Below are 27,201 nucleotides of genomic sequence, written 5' to 3'. Positions count from 1 at the left end.
AGGCAGAGCATGAATTGGGAATTTGGGTTTTATTCCAAGGCTGATGGGAAGTTCTATCTGTCTGTTTCTCTCAACCCCATTTCCAAGCACAAAGTCTAAATACTAGAAACACCACCCTAGGAGGCAGGTGCTGTAGAGATGCGGAAACAGGCTGCACAGAGCACAGACTGGGGGTGAGTGGGTAGAGGGGACGACTTAAGCTCTTGACTTAATCCTGTCTTCAACCATTTCCTGGAAAGTGGTTGGGTCTCTGTAAGTTTCTGTCTCTAGACACAAAGCCCAGGGTTCGAAACCCCGGTCTTGCCCCTACCCTGGGCACAGCCCCTCCCTCCCTCTACCTCCGTGATTTGATGCATACAGTAAGGCGGGTCGCCACCAGCTTCTACAGCTAAAGTCTGCGTCCTCAGCACCCACCGCGCTGCCCCGCCCCGGGCCCGCCACTCACGCCCTCTACGGCTCCCCATTGGTCGCACCTGCTAGCTTCCCACTCCCCCACCCCGGAAGACCAATTACGCTGTTAGGCGGAGCAGTGGCGTTTGCGAATTGGCCGGGAGAGAGGGCGGGGCAGAGCTGGGCCAGTGTCGATTGGGCAGCTCAGCTAGGGTGGGCGGGACGCGGACAGGGCACGGGGAGGGCCACGTGTCTCCACCCTGCCAAACTGACCTCGCCTGGGAACCCCGCGGGCTGTCCTGGGCGGTGTTGGTCTGGGGTCTGAGAGGTGAGTGACTCCTGGACTCACATACGGAGGGTCGGCGGGCCAGGCTCGAATCCACTGCTTTCTGGGTAAGGTCACTCCCCGTCGCCCCCGGCGCCGGGAGGGCACGAACTTCCCACCTTGCAGGTGACGAAACTGAGGCTCTGCCAGGACGTCCGGTGCGGAGGTCACACAGCCATGGCGAGGACTCCTGCTCGGGCCTTACAGAACTGGCTGGCCAGGGATTCGAGCCTTCCGCGGTGGCGCCCGGGCCAAGTTTCGCATCGTCCTTGTGGGGCGGGTGGGTTTGACCCCCATTTCTCAGAGGAGGAAACTGAGGCTAGGACAGAGCGTGAAACTTGCCCAGGATCACACAGCCAGGAAGTCTGGGCTGCAGGGCTGGGTTACCCGAGGCCACGTGAGGCCACGACCCTCTTCCTCCAGCCTTGGGCTCCCCCCACCCAGAGCTCTGTTTTTGACCCTCTCATCACTCCCCACAACACCCCAAATCTGTCTCCAGACCTTATCACATTCACACCCACACTCTGCCCATCTCCAGTTTTTCATCTTCTGCCAAAAACCAATTGCCCTGTCCAGGTCCCCAATTAGTTCCTGGGATCTGCCATCCACAGACCAGAAATCTGGGGGTCTTCCTTCTTCCCCTTCCCCCATAGCCAGTCCCACTCACCCCCTGAATCTCTGTCCTGCCTTCTGCCTGAATTGGACTCTAGGCCGCACCCTTGCCCCCCTGAACCCCAGTTCCATCTTTCTCCCTGGTCTCTGCCTCCAGTCCAGCCCCACAGCGACCAGCAAGGCCTCCCTGTTTTATTTATTTATTTATAACTTTTAAAAAAGTTTTTATTGGGGAACAGTGTGTTTTTCCGGGACCCATCAGCTCCAAGTCAAGTCGTTGTTTTCAATCTAGTTGTGGAGGGCGCAGCTCACTGGCCCATGTGGGAATTGAACTGGTGACCTTGGTGTTATGAGCACTGCGCTCTAACCAACTGAGCCAAATGGCTGCCCCTCCCCAATTTTATTTTATAGTTTGAAATCTTTTAATGGAAGTATACCACATATGCAGGAAAATGTAGAAATCACAGATACATATCTCAAATTACTTCACAATGCGAGCACTCTGGTGTAGACAGCATCTAAATCCAGAAATCGAACATCCCCCATACCCCAGAAGCCCACTGTACCCTCTGTCACTGCCCCCCAAGGATAACCACTATAATACCTTTAATATCGCAGATGGGTTTGGCTGGATTCTTACCTTATGTAAATCTGTTACTGTGCTGCATGTATTCCAGACTACACAACCTGTTACACACTGTCCAAAATGCAAAACGAACAGAATGGTACACGGTGAAAATCAGATTTCCTTCACACTCTGTCCCTCAGTGACCTCTTCCCCCACCTGAAGTCCCTGCTCCTTACTGCCTACCAAAGAGCTGATACAGATAGCAGCCATCACACACTTTCATTTCCTCCCTTTTGAGGGGGCACAAATGGGAGCATGGCTATGCACACTGTTCTTGTTTTTTTCACTTTAACATCTTTTGGACACCGTTCCATATTGTTTCTTAAAGAGCTTCCTTGTAATTTTTCCTGACTGCGAAGAATTCCATAGTGTGTATATGTCATAATTTACTTAAGAAGTACCCTAACCTTGGACGTGTAGATGGAGTTTTACTCCTTTGCTCTGAGGGAGTCCCATAGTGAATAACTTTGTGTCCTTTCACAAGCATGTCACAAGGATAAATAGCAGCAAGTTTCCTGGGTCAGAAGTTTTGTGTACCTATAATTTTGACAAATGTCACCAAAATTTTAGGGGCTCTCCATAGGTCTCCTACCAGCTTGAGGAGGAGCTCCTGGTTGCTACAGACACCTGCCATAGGCTTTTGGACATTTCGGCCTCATCTGGCCCTGGCCCTCCCACCTCCAGAAGAGTCAGTACCATGAGTGGCAGAGAGAGCCCTCCAGGTGGAGGGACTACATGGACCAAGGCCTTGAGGTGGGACATGGTCCCCAGTACCTTGCAGGAGGGGTCATGTCTTAGTCCTGAGGACAGGGAGAAGCATGGGGGGGGGAGCGCTGAGACAGGGGAGTAACAGGGTCAGCTTTGTGTTTTCAAATATTAGATTGGTGCAAAAGTAATTGTGGTTTAAAAGGTTAAAAAGAATTGCAAAAACTGCTCTCTTCAGTTCATCTGGGAGAACTTTACCGAGCCCAAGACAGGCTCCCTAGAAACCCCAGCTCAGATCACAGTTGTAAATTATGCGATTAATTCATTCGGTGTAGTGTTTTGTTTTGGAGGGCGTTTCCATTCCGTTATTTTTTATTGAGATAAAATTCACATAGCATAAAATCCACCATTTCAACCATCCACTGGTTTTTAAATTGCAGCTATGTCACACAGAACATTTTCATTGGTAGATGTGTTCGGTTGAAAGAACAATTATAAGCACCTGCATGTATGAACACCCCGCTTGACAGCTTCCCCGTCAGCCATGGTAGCTGTCCTGCCCTCCACTGGGTCTGGTGGTTCTCGATTTCCAAGTAAATTAAAGGATAAATGGTGAGCCCGCAGAGGCTGAGAAAGCTACAAACAAAATCTCAGCTGGAACCCCCATTTGTGCAGCAGCTCTGGGACCCAGAGACACAAGCCTCCTGGGGACACGGCTGGGATGTGCTGCGGCTCCAGGAGCCCTCCCGACACTCTCACAGGGGGACAGGCAGGCTGGACCTTAGGCCCCACTGGATCTCAGTGCCTCCACCAGCCCCACCCTTTCTCTTTTTAAAATTGTGGTAAAATACACATAACATAAAATTGACCATTTTAAAGTGTATAATTAAGTGGCATTTAAGTACCTTCATGATGTTGTACAACTATCATCCTATCTAGTTCCAGAACGGTTTCATCTCCCCAAGCGTAAACTCCATACCCATTAGGCGGTATTCCTCAATCCCACCGCCTCGGCCCTGCCCCCTGCCCCCGGCCCCCGACCACCACCAGTCTGCTTCCTGTCTCTAAGGATTTGACCACTGAGGACATTTCATACACATGGACTCCTACAACATGTGGCCTTTAGTTACTGGCCTCTCACTGAGCAGTGTGTTAGGGTTCATCCATGATACAGTGTGTGTCAGCGCCTCATTCCTTTTTGTGGTTGAGTAATATTCCACTGTACAGTACACCAGCCTTTCTCAGACCTGAAAGGGGGTTCAGCTGGTATTTTACACATGGATGAACTGAGTTTCAGAAGCCAAGTAGGAGAGCCATCTTGAAGGCCCCCAGAGCACTGCTGCTCCATCCCGGGCCGTGAAGAGGGAGGAGACACAGCTCAGGAGAATGTGGCTTTTTTCCTCAGGAATTGCATCCCGTTCCGTGTTACTGGGCATGCCATGGCACTGCTTGGGCCTCAGTTCCCCCCTGGGGGCAGGGCGAGGGTCACAGTTGAAACCAGAGATGCAGTGGGACAGTTGGAAATGGCGATGAAAGAAGTTCTCATACACTGTGCCATCTCCAGGAAGGAGAAGGCTTCCCAGATCTCCAGGGGGAAGGAGGTTGACACCTTGGGATGGGAGGAGGGTCAGAGGAGGCTTCCTGGGAAAGTGACCTCCTGGCTAAATAGGACACATTAAGAAAACTGTTCCAGGCCCAGGAACAGCAGATGCAAAGCCTGCAGGTGGGAAGAAGGGACTTCTATGAGCCCTCAAGGGTCTAAGTGCCAGAACCCTGAATGTGCAGAGAAGCCACACACATCCTGCCTGACCCCACTGGGCCCCTCTGCTCACCCTCAGGACATGGCGGCTATGAGGCCCGGCCTGGGCCGAGTGCTCCCTGGATCGTCCATCCTGTTCCTGTGTGACATGCAGGAGAAGTTCCGTCATATCGCATACTTCCCCCAGATTGTCTCTGTGGCTGCCCGAATGCTCAAGGTACAGTCCCTCTTCCCTCAGACCAGGAGTCCAGTCCCCTCCTCCCTCAGGAGTCCAGGAGTCTCAGCCCCCAGCCTTCCTTCTGGCTTGAGCTTTTGTTTCCCTGCCCCAGCACAGGTGGCCCGGCTGCTGGAGGTGCCAGTTGTGTTGACGGAGCAGTACCCACAAGGCCTGGGCCCCACAGTACCTGAGCTAGGGGCCGAGGGCCTGCGGCCACTGCCCAAGACCTGCTTCAGCATGGTGCCGGTGGTGCGGCAGGAGCTGGATGCACAGCCCCAGCTGCGCTCTGTGCTCCTCTGTGGCATCGAGACACAGGCCTGCATCCTGGTGAGACCCCGACTGACCCCTGGGGAACCCCCACTCTCACCTGGGATTCCCCATTCTAAAAAGGATATCCTTTCCTGACCCAAAACCCTCTATCCTCCCAGTAGAACCCCCTTCCTGACCTATGTCCCCCTCCTCACCTGGGACTTGATCCTCACTCATGACCCCACTCTACCTGGGGTGCCCATCCTGTCCTTGTCCAAGCCTCCCTCATCGCCATCCCTGCTCCCCAGTCCCTCACCCAGGACCCCTGTTATTGTCTGGGGTCGGCCCTGACCTCTCTCTGCCCCCAGAACACAACTTTGGACCTACTGGACCGGGGGCTGCAGGTCCATGTAGTGGTGGATGCCTGTACCTCCCGCAGGTGAGAGGGTCTCTCAATGGGTGGGTGCATGTCGGGTGTGAATGGGAAGCCCATAAAGAACCAGGGGGTGGGATCCTTGCTGATTTTGCCAGCAGTCTGGATGTCCAGGCTGTGCGCTGACAGCCTCCCACCCCCTGCAGCCAGGTGGACCGGCTGGTGGCGCTGGCCCGCATGCGGCAGAGCGGTGCCTTCCTCTCCACCAGCGAAGGGCTCATTCTGCAGCTTGTGGGAGATGCTGCCCACCCCCAGTTCAAGGAGGTACTGGCCCCCGACCCCCCACCTCCCATGCATCCAGCAAATCTCTTCTCAACACCCACCACGTCTTTGCTCAATACATCCGGGCATACATACATCTGGGAACACGGCAGGCTGCCGCCTCCAGTGGGGGCTGAGTTCTCTGGGGGGAGACACCCTGTCAACACCATAAATCAATGAGAGGAAAAGCTGATGGTGGACAGTGAGGACTAGAGAGAGAAAGCAGGGAGGGACTTGCACAGGGTGGTGGGAGAAGGTGGTTTTGGAGTGAAGTGAGGACTAGAGGGAGCCAGGCAGACACTGGCAAGTACAATCCAGCAGAGGCCCTGTAGATGGAGGCCCCTGGAACCCTCCAACCCTCCCCTCCTCTTGTCTCATCTCTGGCTCTCAGCCTTCACACCCACTGCCCAGTGGCCTTCCTAGGTCTGAGCAGGTAGACCCCCACTGCTTCACACCCTAGGCCTGCAGGATAACATTCCTGGACCTCCAAGCTCTGCCCTTTCCCCTCCTCTTAGTTCAGTCCTGTTGAGCCTTTACTGAGCACTTGCTATGTGCCAGCCACTGTGACAAGTGCGGCAGCAACAGCAAAAGCCAATCTGTAATCCATTAAACATTGTGGCCTAGAGCTGAGAAAGGAATATGCTGAGTGTATGAGAAATAAGATAAGCAGCAGTGAGGCCTGTCTTGGGGTGGCCTTAAAGCAGAGACCTGAAAGGGAGGAGCAGCCAGTCATGCGGAAAGTTTTCCTGGCCCGGGGACTACCTGGGGCAAAGGCCTGGAGGTGGGACTGAACTTGCCTTTTTTCAGGAGCTGTAACAAGGCATGAGTGCTGGGTAAGTGTGGAGGAGCCAAGCTGTGTCTTCCCAAAGATTTGAGATTTTAGCAAGGGGCAGCCTTGGGGCCTTGCACAGCTTTGGTTCTGAGTGGCCAGTGGATGTGGGTAGGTGTCAGGAATAAGGGAGACCAGAATGGTGACAGTGTTGGTATGCAGGCTTGGCTTATTTTTACTATTTTCTGGAAGTAATGACAGGGCTTGCTGATGGGTACAATGTGGGGCTTCAGGAGAGGGCAGCACAAAGAAGGGCTCCAGGTTGTCGGCTTGAGAAGCTGTGCTCATGTTGTCTACTGATTTGAACAGGAACAGCAAATTTGAAAAGTCAAGTGGCGACCAACCTCTAAGAGACAGTTGGATAAATGAGTCTGGAGTTGAGGGGCAAGGCATGGGCTGGATATCAGAGCTGGGGGAAGGGAGAGGTGAGATGACTTAAGAAGGAGTAGGTGTAGACAAGAAGCCCCAAGACAATGCCCATCACCCTTAGTGGCCCAAGCCAACAAAGCAGACCAAGATGGCAGGTGATCAGGAGCTAATCCAAGTGGGTATGGTGAAAGGGCAGTCCCAGGAAAAGTTCTGAAAACAGGACATGGTTGTTTTGGCCATTTGCTGCCAAGAGGGCATGAGAGATAAAAAATGGGAGAAGTGTCCCTGGGATCTGCCATGGAAATGGAGACCCTGGACGCTTCCTGACCTCAGTCTTGCCCCTGCAGATCCAGAAGATCATCAAGGAGCCCGCCCCGGACAGTGGGCTGCTTAGCCTCTTCCAAGGCCAGAACCCGCTATTCTCCTGAACTCCCACCCACCCTGCCTGGAGGGAATACCTCCCTCCTGTCACCTGGACTTCGGTAGAAGCCCTTTCTCCCCCATCCTACAATCCCAAGAGTGGTGCAGTCCATCGGGAGTACAGCCTCTCGGGAGGGGAGGCAGGTGCTGCTTTGCCATTGGGCAACAGCTCCCGGAAATGCAAATGAAACTCCTGGAAGCTGGGTGACCATTGGTTAAGCTATGCTGGGGGCGGGGCTCGGTCCCGGGCCACATCAAGAAGTAGGAAAGGGAGGGGGAGGGAGTGTCAGTCTGTGGGACCACGACTCGCAGAATAAACATTGATGTGGCTGTGGACCGAACCATTCTTGGGTTTGGGGGGTGTATCCCGGGGGCGACTGGGGGCTGCGGGCGGGAAGCGGGGTCCTCAGCAGGTAGAGAGGGGGAGGTGCCTCTTCTCAGCGCCAAGCTGGCGCGAGGCAAATGCAAGGGTTGGCCCTGTCACATCTGCGTGGAAAAGAACTGCCGGCCAGGTCGACCAGCACGCTGCCGGCCGCCCCCCACCAGCGCGCGCACGCCGAGCCCGGCCGGCTGCAGACACGCGCTAGCTCTGTCTCCCCCGGCCGTCCCCCCGCTCTGCCGCCACCCCAGATTCCCCAAGGGTCCCGCATCCGGAAAGTGAGGTGAGCGCGACCGCATCCCGAGCGGAGGGGGAAACTGAGGCACGGGGTACATGGGGACGGGAGGAAGAGACTGGCATGTGGATGAATGGATGAACGGATAGGAAGAAAGACAGCTTCATCTGAGTGGTCCCTGCGCCCCTAAGACGCAGGAGTCAGGAAATCCACATGGGGGCTCCCAGGATTCTGCAGCCCCCTTGGAAATCTGGGAGTGGAGACTCTACAGACCCCGGCCCCAGTCAAGGCCCCTCAGTCCCTTGAGATTCGCAGTCCTTGTTCCCCACCCCACCCCCACCTTGGGAACCTAAGAAGGCAAGCTCTGAGTCTCCCAGGAACCCAAGTGTCAGCGCTCTCAGTCAGCCCGCCCCCACTGGGGAATCAGAGGCCCCTCAACCCTGGATCCCAGACCCCTCCCAGAAGGCTGGGTCCCCAGACCCGGCTTCAGAGCCCCCAGCACCCTCTCTCCCCAGGGACCTAGGAGTCTCAGCCTCCCCCCTTCTCCAGGGGCCCCTGGGACCGGGCGTTGGCGCCCCGGGCCCCCGCCTTCCGGATCCAGGTGTCCCCCCTCCTCATCCCTTAGCCTGAAGCATCGCGTCTTGGAGGCCGCGCTTACGTCGCCATGGCAACTGGAGTCTATTTTGCGCTGGGAACACACAGCTCCAGCCGCAGCGCCCCCCCACCCCGCCCCTCTAACCCGGAGCTGAGAGAGAGTGGGGGACCGGAAGGGAGATTGAAAGTCCAGAGTGAGGGTGGGAGACCCAGAGATAGACGGACAGAGAGATCTGTAGACTGCAAACCCGGGAAAGAGACACAGACAGAGACATGGAGTCAGAGAGGTAGAGAGATGGGACTGTGGAGACGGGGAGACACAGAGTCAAGATTCAGAGAGACAGAGACGCGGCGGGGGGGGGGGGGCGGGCGCAGCGGGAAGGAAGGAAATGTTGGCACACAGAAAATTGAGACTCAGAGAAGGGGACAGCGAGAGACGGAGACATGGGACATAGACTCAGAGAAGCGATGAGACTAGTAGAGACCGGCTAAGAGAGACCAAGACCCAGGACAGATCCCATTAGAGACCCAACGCCTGCCGAGGGAGGGGCAAGGGGAAGCGGTCCCAGGAGAAGAGATGGACCGAGAGACACAAGCAACCAGAAGGCCTCGGGACCCGGGGCGGGGGGCGCAAGGATCAGGTCTGGGCAGGAGGCCGGGGAGAACGTGGGAGGAAGAGCCCACGGGCGGAGATGGAGGGCAATGTCGGAACCCCTACTCTGCTGCACCCCATCCGGACCCCTCCATGTCTTCCTCCGCTTTCCCCCACCTGCTGGTCCGCCTCCTCTTGAACCCAGATCTCCGCCTCCTCTTGCCTGTGTTCTACATCCCTGCGCCAATCCGACCCTCAACCCCCGATATTCCTGGGAGACCCTCCTTTTGCACTCCAACCCCATGCGTCTGGCCCCTGCCTCTCCCTCGCCACCCACCACAACCCTCAGCCCCCCTCCACTGCCTCCTGCTTCCAGCCCCTAGCTTCCCTGGGTCATAGCTTCTGATTCTTTTTCTGGGTTCTCTGTCCCCCTTTGTGGTTCTCTGTCCCCCTCTCTGGAACTTTGCTCCCCTCCTATGCTCCCTCTCCCTGTCCCCCACCCCAAGTCCTGCTCCATGTCGCATAATCTCTACTGCCTCCAGTCTTCTCAGGAATCAACTCACGTGGCCCCACTCCTCCTACTCAGCCCTAGTCCCCACCTCCAGCTGGTAGGGTCAGGAGAGAGGTGGGAGCAGAGGTTGGGACAAAGTGCTGTACAGGGTGGCAGGTGGGAGAGGGGGGGTTCTCCAGGAGCCCAGGGACTGAATAGGGCCTGCTCTGGGACCCCTCTTCCAGCGGGCTCAGCTGATCTCTGTCCCCACATCTGTGCCTCTCAGACCCTGTGCTGGGGGCGGTAGGGTGACAGCCAGATCTGTGGCCCTGAGCTGCTGGGCATACAAGGCATGGACAGTGAGATTGGTGTTGGGTGGGAGGTGCTTCCTCTCCAGCTGTGGAGGATGAAAGTGCCTCAGTGTGTATAAGTGGGGGTGGTAGCAGTGGTAGGGCTGCATGTGTGTGTTTGTGTGTGTGTATGTGTGTGTGTTGCATGCCTGTTTCCAGAATCTCCACTGCTGGGTGAGGGTGTGTTTGCACACGTGTGTATACACCCACAAGATTGCATGACCGGGGGCTGTTATGTGTGGCCATCCGTATGTAGCTGGCTTAGGCAGGGCCCTGGCCTCATTCTTAAGCTGTGTGTGGTCCCAGTGTGTCACAATATCTGAGATTGTGTCTGGATCTTGTGTGCTGTGGGCTGAAACAGACATGCACGGCTGTGTGTCCATGTGGAGCTGTGCATGTGTGTTGGGAGAAGGCCCCAGGTATACCACCAAGATGATACTGGGTGTCCTTGAATGTTGTATCTGGGACACTGGGTGTCCTGTGTTCTGTGTCATTGTGTGTATATAAGTTCTATTGTGTATCTATACATAGTGTGGGCTAAGGGAAGAACTTGTTCCCCTGTATCCTTGTGTCTAGATCAGCAGGGGTGCTGGGGGTGCGGGTGGGGGTGTCCAGGTCCAGCCTGGCCAGGCCGGGTGGCTGGAAGGGAGCCAGGCAGGGGGCACCAGGGTGCATGGGAGTGAAGACCCAGGGACACTGCCTGTGTAGTGTGTGGGGTCATCAGCTTTGCCCTGGCCGTGGGCCGCTGTGTCCCTAGATGTGTGTCCACGCCCCACTTGTAGGTGCTGCCCTACATTGGGAGGTGTGAAGCAGGGGCAGGAAGCTGTGGGTCCCTTCATCACCAGAGGAGTCATATGCGTGCGTACGCTGTGGCTGGGTGCAGCACTGGGTTTAAGGAAACTTGTGCCACTGCTCCCTGTCCCCCAGAGTTGTCAATGGCCTGGAGTTGTGTTTCCCTGGGTGTGTGCACATGTGTGCAGTTGGAGGAGACAAAGGAACTCTGTAAGTAGAGAGAGAACTTGTGTCCATGGAGCCCAGTGGAGGCTTGGGACACAGTGAACATTGAGCAGGCACAATGCCAGCCCATACAACAGCTTTTGTGCAGCTGAGGCTAAGGTGCCCCCTGGCCCAGTGCAGCTCCCCAATGTCTATGGTTTGGCAGGCAGATGGCACCCTTGTATGAGTCTAAAAAGGATGCCCCTTCCCACAGACAGATACAGCCCCTTAGGGAGGAGAGCCGGGCTGGATTCCAGCCAGACCCCTTTGTGCAGTGCACAATCTGCCCAACCATACGCAGCAGCCCTCAATGAATGAAGGACTCACACACGCACATACATACATCGCTGCACATATGTGTCACTGTTGGAAGGGTTGACACTGCTTGCATGTCAACCATTTCTCTGTGTGGGATAATGTCATCCATGTTCTGTGAGACCTGAGGCCCAAGTTCAAAGCCCAGCTCCACTGCTTGAGCACTGTGAGGCTCAGGCAAATGAGGGGATCTCTTGGAACCTTGGTGTCCTCCTTTGAAGTGTGTGAGTGAGAGAAAGACAGAGAGAGAGACTGAGGCTTGAAATTCCTTGATCATTAGACCTAGATAAGAGAGAGAAATAAGCATTTGGGAGGACTGAGGACCATATGGGTCTCAGCCAGCAGCTCTCAAAGGGACAAGTGTGCCCTCCAGGGGACATTTGGCAATGTCTGGAGGCATCCTATGCTGTCACGACATGGGGGGGTGAATGCTCCTATCACCCCAGCAGCTTAGTAGTGGATGCTGCTAAACATCAGTCCCCAAAAGTCGGTGCTGCTGAGGTTGAGAACCGTGCACTCCCTGATTCCGCCTGCCTGGTCTATCATCTCAAATTCTCAACTCCAATCTCTCTCTCTCTCTCTCTCTCTCTCTCTCTCTCTCTCTCTCTCTCTCCCCACCCACACCTCTTTCTCCCCGTCTGCCTTCATTCTCCCCCCCTGTCCCCACTGACCCTTCCAACCTCCTCTCCACATGGCCCTGCCCCCTCTGCCCTTCTCAATCTCCCCGTCCTCTCTTTCACACATCTCACCTTTCACTCTCCATTATCCACCTCCATGGTTCCTTCTCCTTCTATCATAAATGTCCTCTGGTTTTGTCCACTTGTCTGACTTCTCCTTCCCAAACTTTCTCCCCACCCATCACTCCTGTTGATCCTTTCTGTCCTCCCATTATCACTCTATTCTCCTCTGGCCTGGTCTGGGCATATTTCCATTGCCACACACACACACACACACACCTTCCACTGCCCGGTGGGACGGCCAACGTTGGGCCCATGCCTCTCCCCTCCATCCATCCTTTCTGTCTCCATTCGTCTACCTTCCCTCCGCCCGCCCTCCTCATCCTCTCCGGCACCGTCTGCACATTTCCCCACCTCTGGCCATCTCTCTCCCGCCCTCCCCTCCAGCTTTGATTCTCAGCTCAGCCTGGCGGCCCCGTCCGACCTCCTGCGTGCCTCATGCCGGCCCTCCTGCTCCTCGGGACCGTCCTGCTGCTGGCCTCCACCGCCGGCCAGGCCGGGGCGCGCCCGTCCAACGCCACGAGCGCCGAGCCCCCGGGCCCGCTGCCCGCCCTGCTGGCGCACCTGCGGCGCCTGACTGGGGCGCTGACGGGTGGAGCGGGCGCGGCGGGCACCGGCGCCAACGGCACGAGGACCAGTCAGGCGAGCGGGCCCGGCGCAGCGGCGCGGGCGCCTCCTCCCGCGGAGCTCTGCCACGGCTACTACGACGTCATGGGCCAGTACGACGCCACCTTCAACTGCAGCACCGGCTCCTACCGCTTCTGCTGCGGCACTTGTCACTATCGCTTCTGCTGCGAGCACCGCCACATGCGCCTGGCGCAGGCCTCCTGCTCCAACTACGACACGCCGCGCTGGGCCACCACGCCGCCACCGCTGGCCGGGGGCGCCGGGGGTGCAGGGGGTGCGGGCGGGGGACCCGGGCCCGGCCAGGCCGGGTGGCTGGAAGGGGGCCGGGCAGGGGGCGCTGGAGTGCGTGGGGGCGAGGGCCCTGGGGGCAGCACCGCCTATGTAGTGTGCGGAGTCATCAGCTTCGCCCTGGCCGTCGGCGTCGGCGCCAAAGTGGCCTTCAGCAAGGCGTCCCGTGCGCCCAGGGCTCACCGGGAGATCAACGTACCCAGGTGTGTGCGCGCTTGGGCAGGAGGGTAGAGACCTGGGGGGCGGGGCCTGGGCAATGGAGGGTGGGGCTATAGGAAGGGCGGGGCTATAGGAATAGGGGCGTGGACAGAGCCTGCCAATGCCTGGCTGTTGAGTGTCGCGAGAGGCTCCGGCCTCATTCATTCAACAAATACCGTACTTCTTGAGCACTTTCGGTGGTCCAGAACCTGGGCATCAGCAGTGAACAAAACAAGGTCATTGTCCTGGTGCGTAAACCTGGCTTCCAATCTCAGGTCTGCTGCCTGTGGGCTGTGTGACCCCCCGGAAGTTGCTTAACCTCTTTGTGCCTCCGTTTCCTCACCTGTACAATGGCGCTAATAAATGCTCCCCACACATTTGGACTGTAATGAAGATTAACTGGGTTGATTCATGTCGAGTCCTGGCGCATGGTAAGCCCTCAATAAATGTTGGCTACCATTATCATAAATGTTAGTGGTCGAGACAGTAAGTAGGCAAATACATATGCAATATACTATTTGACACTGATAACTGCTGTGAAGAAAATAAAGCAGCATATCGAGTTGAGGGGGGTGTTGTTTTATATGAAGTGGTCATCAGAGGCCTTTCTGAGCAGACTTGAAGGAAAGGAGCAAGCCAGACACATCTCTGTGGGAACAGCATTCCAGACAGAAGGGACTGCACGTGAAGGCCCTGAATTGGAGTGTTTGCAGGACAGCGAAGGGGCCAGCAGAGCTGCAGAGCTGTGGGTGACAAGGAGGTGGCCAGAAGCAGGCAGAGGCCAGGTTTATTCTAGGGTGAAGAGGGAGCCACCAGAGGGTCCTGAACTCAGGCTGTGTAGTGAGATTATACTGCAAGGGACAAGGGCAGAGAAGCAAGAGACCAATTCGGAGACTGTAGCAATGATCCAGGTGAGAGATGATGCTGGTAGCAGCGGAGGTAGTGAGAAGGGGTCCGATTTGGGATATATTTTGGAGATCGAATCCACAAGATTGCTGAGGGGCATGAAAGAAAAAGAGATGTCAAGGGTAATTCTAAGGTGTGGGATCTGAATAACTGGGTAAATGGGGCACCCTTTATCGCCATGGGGAAAGCTGCAACAGGATGGTGGTCCCAGGTCAGGGTGGGGCAGGGCCACAGGGAGGACCATGTGAGAGGGACCACAGAAGGGCCAGGGTTCAAATGAATGCGGGAAGGTGGGCTTCAAGCAGGAAGTTTGGTCCAAGGGACTTTGGGGCTGGCAATGCTCAGATTGCCATTAGCGAGGGACGTGGCCAAAGGAGGCCAGCCTCGCTGAGCTGACAAATTACCCCAAAGGTAAGAATACCGAGGGGAAAGAAGCCTGGGCCCTCCTCCCCAACCCAAGCCTACTGGTCACTGACCATTCCTCTGCCACCTCTAGGGCTCTGGTGGACATTCTGAGACATCAAGCCGGACCTGGGACCCGCCCGGACCGGGCACGAAGCAGCTCCTTGACCACAGGGGTCGGGGGTCCCGACAGCATGCCCCCAAGGACGCCCAAGAACCTCTACAACACCATGAAGCCCTCCAATCTCGGTGAGTGTGACCTGGGAGCTTCGGTGGCCGCCTCTGACCTCGCTTCTCATTCCTGTAGCCCCGCCCTCTCCAGATGGCCTCACCTCCCACGACCCAGACCCCGCCCCCAGCCGCAGCATTCCTGCCCTCACAGTGAGACCCTCTTCCTGCCTCCTGTGGACCCACGGGGTGGGCGCCATGGACACCATGGTAATTTAGATTTAGACATTCTCATCCCCTGCATTTGAGAAACTCCAAGTCAGATCACCCGACAGCGAAGGACACACCTAACTATTGAGTTAGAACTTGTTGGGAGCCAGACTGCCTGGGTTGGCATCTCGGCTCTGCCCCTGTGTGACCTGGGCAAGTCCATGTCCTTACCCATAAAATGAGAAGCACATAGTGCTCCCCTCATAGGGCTGTTGTGAAGATACAGTGAACTAATGAGTCAAATGCTCAGAGCCCTGCCTGGCCCAGAAAATGTACCTTGTAAATGTGACCTGTTGTTCTTATGTTTCATGGTGAGTGCACCAATGGAAAGGTCCCAGAGCTGGAATAGGATAAAAGGGTCTCCTCTTGAGGAGGAGGAGGAGGAGGAAGGCTTCCCTCAGGAAACGCAGTTTCCTGGAGGGTGAGGGGAGTTGCTTGGGCTGCTGGAGCTCTGGGTGGTTGGAGCAAAGCTTGTTAGGCCAGGGAGAGGGCAGGCAGACACCTGATGAAGGGCCTTGAGTGCTAAGCTGAGCTGAGGAGCCCTGCCTTTGTCCTGAGGGTGATGGAGAGCCACGGAGGAGTTTAGAGCAGTCAGAAGTAGGGGAAAACTATCCGATGTGAAGGGGGAGAGATGAGAGATGAGAAGAAGGAGGCTCGAGAGGAGGAAGGGATGCTGATCCAGGTTATAAAGGACAGGATTGAACTGGTTTGAACAGTAGTCAGAAGGAAGAGACATGTGAACTGGATCTTGACAGATGAAAAGGAGTTCTTAGGGCAAAGGAGGGGAGGTACAGATTCAAGGCAGAGAGCACGGCGTGTGCAAAGGCCCTGTGGCGGGACCAAGTTGGGCTCATTCAGATATCAGAGAGAAGTGTAGCTTGAGGGGAGGGATGGGAGATGAGACTGCAGACATCAGCTAGGGCCAAGTGCCATGGGCCTCAAACGCCATTGCTGGCTTAGACTGTCCCGTGTGGGTGATGACAAGACATGGGAAGAGCAGAGCAGCAGAGGGGCAAGGGAAGGTGTGGGTGTAGGAGTACCACAGAGAGGCTGACCTTGGATTTGGCTGGCCAGATGGCCAGAAAACTGCTTTGATGATCCAGGAGGGAGAGGCTGATTAGGGCAGAGATTCAGGAGGTAGGAGGGACCAGGGCTGGGGACCAGTTGGATGTGAGTAGGGATCCTTCCAGGACTGTGGCGCCAGATGGGAGCAGGCGATAGCAGTGATGCTACCTCCATTCTCGGTCCCCACAGATAACCTGCAGCATAACTACCTGCACCTGAACCTCAACAGCCCCAAGCACCACAGCACCTCGCTGGGTAGGAACCAGGGCCCCGCGGGACCCAGGGCTCCTCTCCCTCCCACCCCTGACTGAGCCCAAGCTGGGTGCACGGGGTAGACATGTGACACGGATAGAGCGTGTTCTCACCATCTGGTGAGGTAGCCAAGCGAACCACGGTTTCCCCATTTGTACACCAGAAGGGGTCACTTCCCTTCCACCTGAGTTGGTGGGAAAATGCATGGAATGCACCCCCCGCCTGGGGAAGGACACACACCAGCAGCTGAGCAAGTGCCACTTGCCCCTCCTCCTGTGACATGTCCTCCTTCCCCAGCAAAGAGCCTGACTCCTGACATGGGAGAGTGAGCCGAGGGAGGCTAGACTGCTGGAGCTTTGAGGGGCTGGAATGCCAGATTTCTAACTCCCTACGGGGCTGGGAGCCTGGACTCCCAGATCTGAGGGAGGAGGGGCTGGGGGCCTGGACTCCTGGGTCTGATGGAGGGGCTGGACTGACCCCAGCCATGCCCCTCTGTCCCAGACTGGAGGGCCGCCCCGCCACCCAGCCCCTCTTTGCACTACTCCACACTGTCCTGCTCTCGTTCCTTCCACAACCTCTCACATCTGCCCCCGTCCTACGAGGCCGCTGTGAAATCTGAACTCAACCGCTACTCCTCCCTCAAGAGGCTTGGTGAGTCCCTGGGAAGGGGAGTGGCCATGGCAGTGGGATGGGTCAAGCCCAGGGCCTGGGTTTAGGACCATGGACAGTGGCCTAACAGACCTGTAAAGGTTTAGAGCCTCCCTCAGGTTTTTCTCCAAGTTTGTTTGGGAATTACCTGAGGCAATTTTGTATCAGAATTATTTGGAGCCCTTTTTAAAATGCAAATTCATGGTGTCCCCACCCCCTAAGATCTGTATTTATCAGGACTTTAATTTGCAATTAATAGAAATACACAACTTAAGCACACATACAGAAAAGTAACTAAGTGAGCTTGATAATGGAAAGGCTATGGGGTTATGAACTTCAGGTGTGGCTGGATCCAGGAGCTCAAATCTGTCTCCAGGATTCTATATCTGTTAGCTCTGCTCAAGAGTTGGATGGCTTCATTTTCAGACAGATTCTTCCCTCGTGACAGCAAAGAGTGACCTGAGAATTTTCAGGCTGCCAACAATTCCAGGCCTGGGTCTCATCGGCCCAAATTGTGTCACATGCTCATCCCTGAACCAATCACTGTAACTCTGATTGGACATTTTTGGCTCAGTAGCCCATCCCTGGCAGTGAAGTGTCCTTCAAACATTTTAAACTGAGAACCACAGTAAGAAATGCTTTTTACATTATGACCCATGAGACACATGTGTATTTGTGTACTTTTTAGATACAAGAAAGCTTTTATTAAGTTGTTATTAACACGTTGCATACGGCGGGGTTTAAATCCCTCATACCCCTCTGTTCTGGCAGGTTTTTAAAAGAAACTACTTTAAAATGCACTCTTCTCTTTAAAGCGTAAATGCTTCTATGTCATTTATTATTTTTCTATGGAATTTTTTAGGATTTACTCACCTATGATGTTAGTAATCCCTCCTGGTGTGATACTGCAGAAAGCAGCTTCCTTTGTTATTAATGAAACACAAATAATTCAATAAAATGTGCAAAGTAAAAAGAGTCAACAGTAAAAATGAGAATTCTCGTTATCCGTCCTTAACGCATGGCTCAGAAAAAAACGAAGATTCTCGTGATCCGTACGCAACGTGTTAAGAACATTTTCAGTAGCATTTATTTCAGTCTGTTGAGATCTTGCTTCCAGGCGTATCCTCTGTTTGGCTCAAATAAATTTTCATAAAAATTCTCAAAACAAAAACCATTTTCAAACATACCAAGAGGAGAGAAAATTCTAAAATGAACCCCCATGTTCCCATCATCCAACTTTAACAATGAGCAACCTTTTGTTAACCTATTCTCCCGCCATCCCACCTTTTGGTGGATTATTTTTAAACAAATCCTAGTAGTATGTCACTTAATACACTAGTATTTAACACACACATAACTGAAATACATTTTTTTGCCCCTCCCCCCCCCCACCCCGGGCCGGTTTTTAAGCCAGTTTCTCAGTCTAGTTGTAGGACACAGCTCCCTGGCCCATGCTGGTGTTATGAGCCTTGCACTCCCCCCCACCCCCCAGGCCGTCAGTGGCCAGTAGTCGGTCGGCCGCTCACAGCCGCTCACTGCAGCTCTCCCCAGCTGCCGGCCGCTCACGCCAGCTGAAATAAAAATTTTGTGAACCAGTACTCACCTTTATTGCCTTGTTATGGGGATGCCTTCTGATAAAAATAATTTTCTATGATATTTCATTTTTCAAAATGCTAGTCACTACCCACAAAATTGACTTCACAACCCACACATGGGTCGCATCTCCAAGTTTGAAAACCACTGCTACAGGCAAAAGGAAAGGAAAGGTGATTCCTCAAAAGGAAGAGTTGGTTGGGTTCTACTCCCCAGAAAAAGGATACTCCGAGGGAAAAACAAAAGTCCCCGCATCTTCTGGCTCAGCGAAGTAGGAGGGGCCCGGGAGTCTGTATTTTGGCCACATTGCTAGCCTGATTGTTCTGACATTAAAATGGTGCCCCTGCCCAGGCTTATGACCAGTGTTCTGGGTGATGCCAGGGGTCCCCGTTGGGGTGCGGGTCCAGCGCTGGGTAGGATTTAAGGAAGCAGGGGAGCGGAAGGGTCTGGGCTGGTTGGGAACCCACCTTTGTGGCTTTTTCCCTCCTCCCCAGCGGAGAAGGACCTGGATGAGGCCTACCTGAAGCGCCGCCATCTGGGGGAGATGCCCCGCGGGACGCTGCCCCTGCACACGCTGCGGCGACCTGGCACAGGGGGTGGCTACCGCATGGATGTCTGGGGCAGCCCGGAGGAGCTGGGCCTGGCGCCCGCGCCCAACCCTCGGCGGGTCATGTCCCAGGAGCACCTGCTGGGTGACGGTGGCCGGGCGCGCTATGAGTTCACGCTACCGCGCGCGCGCCTTGTGTCGCAGGAGCACCTGCTCCTATCCTCGCCCGAGGCCCTGCGCCAGAGCCGCGAGCACCTTCTGTCGCCCCCTCGCAGCCCTGCGCTGCCCCCTGAGCCCTCCTCCCGCGCGGGCCTGGCAGCGTCCCACTCCAATCTGCTGATAGGGCCCGGGGGCCCCCCCACGCCACTGCACGGGCTGCCACCGCCGCCCGGCCTGCACGCGCACCACCACCACGGCCTGCATGGCTCGCCACAACCCGCCTGGATGACGGACACCGGCGGGAGCGGAGGCACGCTGGCCCGCAGGCCGCCCTTCCAGCGCCAGGGCACGCTGGAGCAGCTGCAGTTCATTCCCGGCCATCACCTGCCCCAACACTTGCGCACCGCCAGCAAGAACGAGGTGACTGTCTGAGGCCAGGTTGGGGGCTTGGGGGCTGCGGCCTCGTGGGTCCCAGGACCCAGACTGGCCTGAGGCCCTAGAGGGTGAGCTGCCTTTTAGGACACTGCTTTGGATGAAATCGTCACTGGAGACAAAGCCTCCTAGAATGTCATGCAGATAAGATCCCTCCTCCAATGTCACTGTTTGTGGCCCAGCCTCCTTCCCATGACGTCATCACAGAGGAAGAGGCCTGCCTGTGAGGTTATTACTAATGAAAATATCATCACAGGGACAAAACTTCCTTCCCATGAGGTCATCACAGAGGAGGAGGCCCACCCCTGAGGTCATCACTAGAGGCCCTGTCTACGTTCCATGATGTCATCACAAAGACTTCCTTCTTGTGATGTCACAGAGACAATGCCTTGTCCTATGACATCATCCCTGGAGACAAAGACTCCTTCCTGTGATGTCACTACAGAGATAAGTCTCACCCTTATAATGTCACCAAAAAGCCTCTTTTGACATCATCACCACCAGGAAAATATTTCCTCCAGAGAAGATGCCTCTGTCTACAATATCGTTGCAATAGACAAAGCCATCTTACTGGGACATGTCACAGAGGAACACGCCTCACCTAGTGTGTCCTCACTAGACATAAGGCCTCCTTTCCACAACGTCATCACAGGGACTCCGTCTCCTTCCTGTGATGCCTTCGCTAGAGAAGGTGCCGTGCTCTATGACATCATCAGAGAGACTGTGCCTCTTCCAGGGGGTCATCACCAGAGGTGAGAGTCCTTCTGTGATGTCACCAACCAGACTCTGCCTGATCTGAGATGACTCCCTGAGACACCTCACTGCTACTGCTACATCATGAGAAGGCATGGCATGCCCAGAGTCCATGAGAAAGTGCCCTGTCCTAAGATGTCACCTGAGGGATGTCATCACTGGGGTGGCTGCCCTGTCTGGAAAGGTCTCCCCAGAGGTGACGGTCTGTCTGTAGATTGTTAGCAATGAGAAATCCACACCTCCGTCTGAAGTTCTGCCCCAGTGCTGTGATGTCATCACCAGAAACACTGCCCGCCCTGGAAGGCCATCACTTATGATGGTGTCACCAGTTTCTGCCTTGGCCCTCCATGACTTAGCTTGGTCGCTCTTTCCCTTGAGCCCAGGGACATGCCCTGCAGGATCTCTGCCAGACTCCCTCTAATGGGAGGTTAGGCCTTGGGTCCCACCCCTGTCCAATGATGTCACCTCCTATGTGATTCCTGGAGGACAGCACTCCCAGACTGGCTTCGGCTCTCAAAGAGCCACCCTGGCCCACTAGGCTCTTGGAATCCTGTGACTCGTAGGTGGCCCAAAGGCCAGCACCACTTCTCTCTGCTGTAACTAGAGACATCATCACCTGTGTCAACAACGTCCTGGCCTCCTGTTGGGGTGGGGGAGGGGTATGCCTGCTACTGATCTTGCTGATGACACCATCAGCACCATGAGACTGCCACCACTCATGATGGCATTGCATTTGGGGTCAAATGCTAACCATGCCTGATGATAACATCATTTCCCAGGATTCCCTGTGACCTATGGAGTCTTCATCTCCCAGGATCCACCACAACTATGGTATCATCTTTCAGAATTTACCGTGACTATAAGGTCACCTTCTCCCAAGGTTCCCCATAGCCAATGGTGTCACTATCTTCCATGATTCTCCACAACCATCGGTCATCATCTCCCAGAATTCACCATGACCAATGATTCCAGAATCCTCTGTGGCTGGTGGTAACATCCTCTACCAGGATCCACTAGGACTGATGATAATTGTGGTGTCATCAATTTGCAGGATCCACTTCAACCATAATGTCTTCATGCCTCAGGATCTACTTCAGACGTGGTGTCACCACCCCTCAGCATCCATGAGAATCAGGGGTGTCCCAGGACCCATGATACCCAACCATGTCATCACCTCCCAGGATCCATTTCAGCCATGGTGTCATCATCTACCAGGACCCATCATAACCACAACATCACCTCCCAGGACCCATGATACCCAAATGTGTCATCACTTCTCAGGATCTATTTCAACCATAGTGTCATCACCTCTCAAGATCCATGACACCCAAAAGTGTCATCATCTTCCAGGATCCAGGACACCCAATTATGTCATCACCTGCCAGGATCCATTTTAACCATGGTGTTGTCATCTAGGGGATCCACCATAATCATGATATCATCTTCTAGGATCCAGGACACCCAATAATGTCATCACCTCATAGGATCCAGGACACCCAATGTTGTTGTCATTTACCAGGATCCACTTCAACCATGTATCATCTTCCAGGATCCAGCATCTTGGGAGTCAAGTACTACAACAGCTGTATTTCAATTGTCTTCTGGGGTCACATGGCACCTACAAGTTGTTCCATTAAGGGAATACAGCACAATGCGCACCATTTCCCATTGCCTCAAAAATGGAGTACAGTGGGGCCCTCTCTAATGACACCATCTCTACTCTGGCCCTTCTTGATGATGTCACTGACTCACTCCTGACTTAGGCTGATGCCTGCAACAAACCCACCAAGACATGGCCTTGGCCAGCCCCCATCACTCATCTACTGAGGGCAACCAGGCCCCTCCTGGTAACTCACTGCCCTTCATCCAACCATCTGATTGGTGACAGGGTCAACACAGAGACCTCTTATCATCACCAGAGGGTGGGGCTTTCCAGTCCTCTGGTGACGCCACAGCCCCTTACCCAATCCCTGTTACCTGGACCTCCTCTGGGAGCAGCATTCCATTGGCTTGGGCCAAACGCTCCTCAGAGACTCCTGTGGGCTGGACCACAGCTGATGACTTCCCTGGGGCCTCCAATTATGTCCTCTGCTGGTCTGGTCCTAGGGCAGGCACACCTGGAGAGCCACACCATTGCCAACACCATCTGTGGTGGGGGGAGGGGCTCTGCATCATCCCAAGAATTGGACAAACAGCCTTTTCTCCTTCATCTCCCTCTCACACACTGGGGAGCCCCCAGGGGTTTTGAGGATTCCCCAATGCACAATGCACAATTTGCCCCCAATTTTCTTTGTACATAGCCATGTTATAGGGAGGCGGCCATTCTCCCATTCTTAAAGGGCTACACGCCCCCTCCCACAGCCCCCAGGGCAAGGTGGGGGGGCCTCTTCTCTCTCCTTTGGGCCGTCCCCCTCCCTCTTCTGTCTTCCCTTGCCCCAGTACTGGAACCTCAATTCATGCCTACTCAGCCCTCTGTTCCCACAAACACTGAGGGAACACAAGGGTGGGTTTACCTGGGCCCCAATGCCAGTTTTCAATACCATGCTTATAGCTGCTCCTGTGGGCTCCCCAACCCCTTCTAGGGCCTCTCATGCCCAGTGCCCTTTGGGCAGCTGTGACTTCCCCAAAAAAGAGCCAGCTTGAGCACCTGCCGCTCCCAGACCCAACCCCTCTGTTCACCACCCCCACAGAGGACAGCTTTCTCCAGCCCCTGGAATTGGGGGGCTAGGGCCTTTCAGCTTTTGTATGGCCCCCTCAACTTGCTCTCTCCTGGCCTGGGTTCCAGGTATCTCATCCCCCCTCCCCCTACTCACTAGGCACGGGCTGCCTGACCCAGGGGCCTTGACCTCTTATCTTAAATAAGCCATAGTGGGGAAAGGTCCTGAGGAGGTGAGGAAGTAGGTGTATCCTGCCAGATCCCCTGGATGCTTCCAGAGCTGGGACCTCGCCATCTGAGTCTTCCCTGTTCACCCCCACCCAATGAACACACACATACACACACCTTCCCTTCTGGTCATAGGCAGTGGGGGTGGTGCAGAGATAAGATAAATGGTTCTGGACCAGAAGACCCTCCCCAGGTCTGTCTCCCTCCTTAACCCCCTCGCCCCCACGCAGGTCTCTTTACCCCTGCCCCTCCCCCATCCCTTGGTGAGGACAGCCAGCTGAGCTGCAAGTTGGTATTTTTGGAATAAAGAGACATTTTCCTGAGCCCCAGTCTCAAGTTCACTGTCAGGAAGGGGTGGATTTCCACCTCCACATTTATGGGTCACAGGGGAGTTCCCGTGTGCCTGAGGTGGAGGGCAGGCATCTAAGTGTCTTTACATGCGGTCAGGGCCTGCCTCCCTGTGTCCTCACCAAGGCAGGAGTCAGACATGGGGGCATGGAAGTTGCCTTTAAGTCCTCAGTTTCTTCCTAAGAAAACCTCTTACCGCTGAGCATTTAAGCATTTGTTGGTAGATTCTGTTTGCAGCTCCTTTTATTTGAATTCTCTCTGAATATCATTGGCGTGGGGGGCTGTATTAGTTTCCTGGGGCTGCTGTAACAAAGTACCACACACTGGCTGGCTTAAGCACAGAAATGTATTGTCCCCAGTTCTGGAGGCTGGAAGTGCAAGATCGAGGTATCACAGGGCTGGTTCCTTCTGAGGCTGAGAATCTGTTGCCTGCCTCTCCTAGGTTCTGGTGGCATGTTGGCAGTGGTTGGCATTCCTGTACACATCGTCTTCTCTCTATACACATCTGTCTCTGTGCCTAACTTTCCCCGTTTTATAGGGAAACCAATCATGTGGAATTAGGGCCCACCCCCAATGACTTTGTCTTAACTCCGTCTGCAAAAATGCTATTTCCAAATAAGGTCACATTCATAGGTCCACAAAATTAGGACTTCAACATCTTTTGGGGGACACAATTCAACCCTTAACAGGGGATGAGACAGGGTACAGCCTAAGTATCAGTTTTTATGATAACTAGGAAGCATTTCCTCACCTCTCTTCTCCCACCCATTGCATTAAAGTATTTGCACAGTGATGACTAGAGTTGCCCAACCCCCTTCTCAGGAGCTGCCTGTAAGGCCTGGCTTTGTGAAATTGAGGACAGCACTCCCCTAGGGGCATCTCAGTGTGTTTTTACAAGTTGCTGACTTTCTCCATGCATCAAAGCCTTCCTTTGCACAACCCTTTCGGTGTGGATTGTGTGTGCAGTGCATTTCAATATTGATTTTATCATTAAGAAAACCCCTTCCTCTCTAGTGCATTTAAGTGTTTGCCTCCCAAATATTAGATTTCATTTTGTATCAGTGTTCTCCAGAGAACTAGAATCAATAGGTGTGTGTGTGTGTGTGTGTGTGTGTGTGTGTGTGTGTGTGTGTAGATTAATTTTAAGAACTTGGCTCACACAATTGTGAGGACTAGGAAACCCAGCAGGCAGGCAGGCTTCTGTGCTGTAGTCTTGAGGCAGAATTTCTTCTTTTTTGGGACACCTCAGTTTTTGCTCTTATGGCCTTCAACTGATTGGATGAGAACCACCACATGATTTAGAATCATCTTCTTTACTTGAAATCAACTGATTATAGATGTTAATCATACATACAAAATACCTTCAGAGCAACACCTGAACTGGTGTTTGACCCAACAACTGGGCACCATAGGCTGGCTGAGCGGGCAGGTGAAATGTGACCCGCACACGCTCCTGCGGGGAAGTGCTCACTGGAGGAAGGTATGTGCTCTGTGTTTGAGAAAACTTCTTCTCCTCAATGCAGTCAAGTGTTCACCTTGGCTAGATTTCACCAGCTCAGGTTCATTTACTTGGCTGTAGATTAATGGGGCGACAGGGGGCGTGTGAGACATTCAAGCGCTGGTGTAATCATCTGCAAAATACCCCCCACACTGGGTGCCTATGAGAGCTGTTTGCATATTCTTAGAAATCGCTTCTTTGCATTGGAGTCTTTGTCCACAGATAACTGGGGGTGGGTGAGGAGAAGGGTGGTGATGTAGTGCATCTGAGAATGGTTCTCTGAGCACTCAGAGATGCTCCTCCTGGACACACAGTAGGACTGCACTTCCCTGCTCTTCTGAGGTTAGATGTGCCTGTGGGATGTGCTTGAAGTAGAAGCAGAAGTGCCTTTCCAGATGGAAGCTTCTGAGAGTTAGTGTGTGATCCTCGTTCTCTCCGTCTTCCCCCTGCCATGGTGACTGGCACTATTTCAGGTAAGGGCTGACGTTTCTAGCCTGGATCCCAGATAGATACAGGGTAAGGATGATGCCAACTGGGGGCATTGGCCTCCCCTCAGTGGACAAAAAGGGGGAGTAAGACAAACACTTACTGCTTTAACAACTGGTGAATCAGGGCTACTTGTGACTGCAGGACAGTGTAGCCTGTTCTGGCTGATGCTATTGCCTGTGGAGAGGGAACTGCAGGGCCGGGGGCCTTTCACTGTATAGTCTTTTGCACTTCTGAATTTTTGTGTAAGTGTTTTACCTTTAAAAAAAATAATAAAGTTTGAATGGAAATGTAAAAGATGCAGGCTTTGGCAGCCATTCCCCTCACTGGGCATATGCTCAGGAGTGAGCGTGGGATGATCTGTGTCTCATCCTTCTCGCATACAGGGTGATTGGCAGTCCACTCTGAGTTGTAATGCCAGGGCTTAAATTGTATATTTTTCATTCAGCGTGGCGCCACCTCTACCACTTAACATAGCCAGTCAATCACTTCATTTGTGTTCAACCTGATCCACATATACTGTACTTCACTTGGACAAGTTGAGGATAAGATTGGATGGGAGCACTTGTGCCTTTGTAACCTAACACTTGCTCCATGTGCGCCTCCGCCACGTCGATAAACACAGCCTCTGAGCATCTGTTCTTAAGCTGCGTTTGATGGGTGGGATGGCGAACTTCTGAAATCCACATCAGATGTTGTGTGCACATGCTCCCCCCACCCCCACACTTCTCTTTAACCTTATATTTTGAAATAATTCCAAACTTGCAGAACAGATACAAAAAGAAGTCAAAGAATTCACCAGTTAATGTTTCATCACACTGCTATATGGTTTTCTTTCCATGTAAATATTCTTTTTTTTTTCAGAGGCATTTGAGAGTAAGTTTCATACATCATAATCCTGTACCCCTAAGGGACACTTCTGAAGAATAAGGACATTCTCTTACACAGCCACAGTATAATTATCAAAGTCAAGAACTTAACATTGACCAAGGCCATGTTCAAGTTTCACCAGCTGTCCCACGACTGTCATTTAGGGCAATTTGCTTTTCAGTCCCTGCTACTCTGGGACTTGGTACCACATCTGGTTATATCATGTCACGGCTCCTGCAACATGAACAGTCCCTCCGTCTTTTGCATGACATTGATGCTCCAGAAGAGTCCAGGCAGGCTGCTGTGTAGAACGCCCCTGCACTTGGGTCCATGATTCCTCATGATTAGACCCAGGCCTCTGTGTGTTTGGCAGGAGCCCCACAGAAGGGATGCTGACTTGGTAGCACATCAGGTCGGGGGCCCATGCTCTTGACTAGCGCCGTGACTGGAGACATTGGCTTTGGCCCCTTGGCCAGGGCATCCTCTGTAATTAGGAAGCTACTTGTCTGGAGATACGTTGACACCGTAGAAATCTTGTTCCTGCTGCTTTGAGCCGCCATGGCTGATCCTCTTGCCTGAATCAATTATATTATGGTGTTTGCCAATGATGTTTCTGACTTCACCACTCCTCTGGCATTACTTAGCTCGTATTCGCACCTGCTTTGGTGGGCGGGGAAGAGGATCCAGTACCTTCATTAGATGCTTTGAGATGCCCATAATCCCAACAACCACAACGTCACCAGGATTTTCCATGGCTATTATCCAGTATTCTACACTCTGTAGGCACAGCGTAATTTTTATTCCAGTCCCTGCCACTAGATGTTTGGGTCCCCCCACCATTCTTCACTACTATAAACAACTCTTTGAGGGATATCCTTGTGCATACCATGTGCTGCGTTCACTTACTTTCCTCTAGGATGAG

At 53.9% G+C, this 27,201-nt stretch overlaps 2 protein-coding genes across 8 annotated transcripts; both read left to right on the top strand.

Moving 5' to 3' along the window:
- The first annotated feature begins 608 nt into the window (after positions 1-608).
- ISOC2 (isochorismatase domain containing 2) lies at positions 609-7,531 on the top strand. Of its 5 annotated transcripts, none has more exons than XM_019710928.2 (7): positions 620-718; positions 2,539-2,708; positions 4,499-4,636; positions 4,754-4,963; positions 5,254-5,324; positions 5,465-5,582; positions 7,125-7,531. In XM_019710928.2, the coding sequence occupies exons 2-7, from the start codon at positions 2,691-2,693 to the stop codon at positions 7,203-7,205; spliced, it is 636 nt and encodes a 211-aa protein (XP_019566487.1). In that variant the 5' UTR covers positions 620-718; positions 2,539-2,690; the 3' UTR covers positions 7,206-7,531. The 5 variants fall into 5 exon arrangements, with proteins under 5 accessions (XP_019566488.1, XP_019566487.1, XP_019566486.1 ...); XM_019710927.2 differs by having other exon boundaries at positions 2,526-2,708; XM_019710926.2 differs by having other exon boundaries at positions 692-783; positions 2,526-2,708.
- An 85-nt stretch (positions 7,532-7,616) lies between these two features.
- On the top strand, positions 7,617-23,400 carry SHISA7 (shisa family member 7). 3 transcript variants are annotated; one of them, XM_074316051.1, is made up of 6 exons: positions 7,621-7,859; positions 12,273-13,003; positions 14,401-14,555; positions 15,999-16,064; positions 16,563-16,712; positions 18,797-23,400. In XM_074316051.1, exons 2-6 carry the CDS (start codon positions 12,324-12,326, stop codon positions 19,438-19,440), a joined length of 1,695 nt encoding a protein of 564 aa, XP_074172152.1. In that variant the 5' UTR covers positions 7,621-7,859; positions 12,273-12,323; the 3' UTR covers positions 19,441-23,400. The 3 variants fall into 3 exon arrangements, with proteins under 3 accessions (XP_019566478.2, XP_074172152.1, XP_074172153.1); XM_074316052.1 differs by lacking the exon at positions 7,621-7,859 and adding an exon at positions 7,923-8,692; XM_019710919.2 differs by lacking the exon at positions 15,999-16,064 and having other exon boundaries at positions 7,617-7,859.
- The last annotated feature ends 3,801 nt before the right edge of the window (positions 23,401-27,201 follow it).

This window comes from Rhinolophus sinicus, linkage group LG11, assembly GCF_036562045.2.
Source record: "Rhinolophus sinicus isolate RSC01 linkage group LG11, ASM3656204v1, whole genome shotgun sequence".
Lineage (NCBI taxonomy): Eukaryota > Metazoa > Chordata > Mammalia > Chiroptera > Rhinolophidae > Rhinolophus > Rhinolophus sinicus.
The sequence above is the reverse complement of the archived record's forward strand: the minus strand, read 5'-3'. Positions and strand labels throughout refer to the sequence as shown.

Excerpts from the sequence above, each read along its gene's own strand:
- ISOC2 (XM_019710928.2), top strand. Across the intron at positions 4,637-4,753 it reads TGGCTGCCCGAATGCTCAAG|GTGGCCCGGCTGCTGGAGGT; the intron begins GTACAGTCCCTC and ends GCCCCAGCACAG. Across the intron at positions 5,583-7,124 it reads CCCACCCCCAGTTCAAGGAG|ATCCAGAAGATCATCAAGGA; the intron begins GTACTGGCCCCC and ends TTGCCCCTGCAG.
- SHISA7 (XM_074316051.1), top strand. The coding sequence starts at position 12,324 with ATGCCGGCCCTCCTGCTCCTCGGGACCGTCCTGCTGCTGGCCTCCACC. Across the intron at positions 16,065-16,562 it reads GCACCACAGCACCTCGCTGG|ACTGGAGGGCCGCCCCGCCA; the intron begins GTAGGAACCAGG and ends CCTCTGTCCCAG. Across the intron at positions 16,713-18,796 it reads CTCCTCCCTCAAGAGGCTTG|CGGAGAAGGACCTGGATGAG; the intron begins GTGAGTCCCTGG and ends CCTCCTCCCCAG.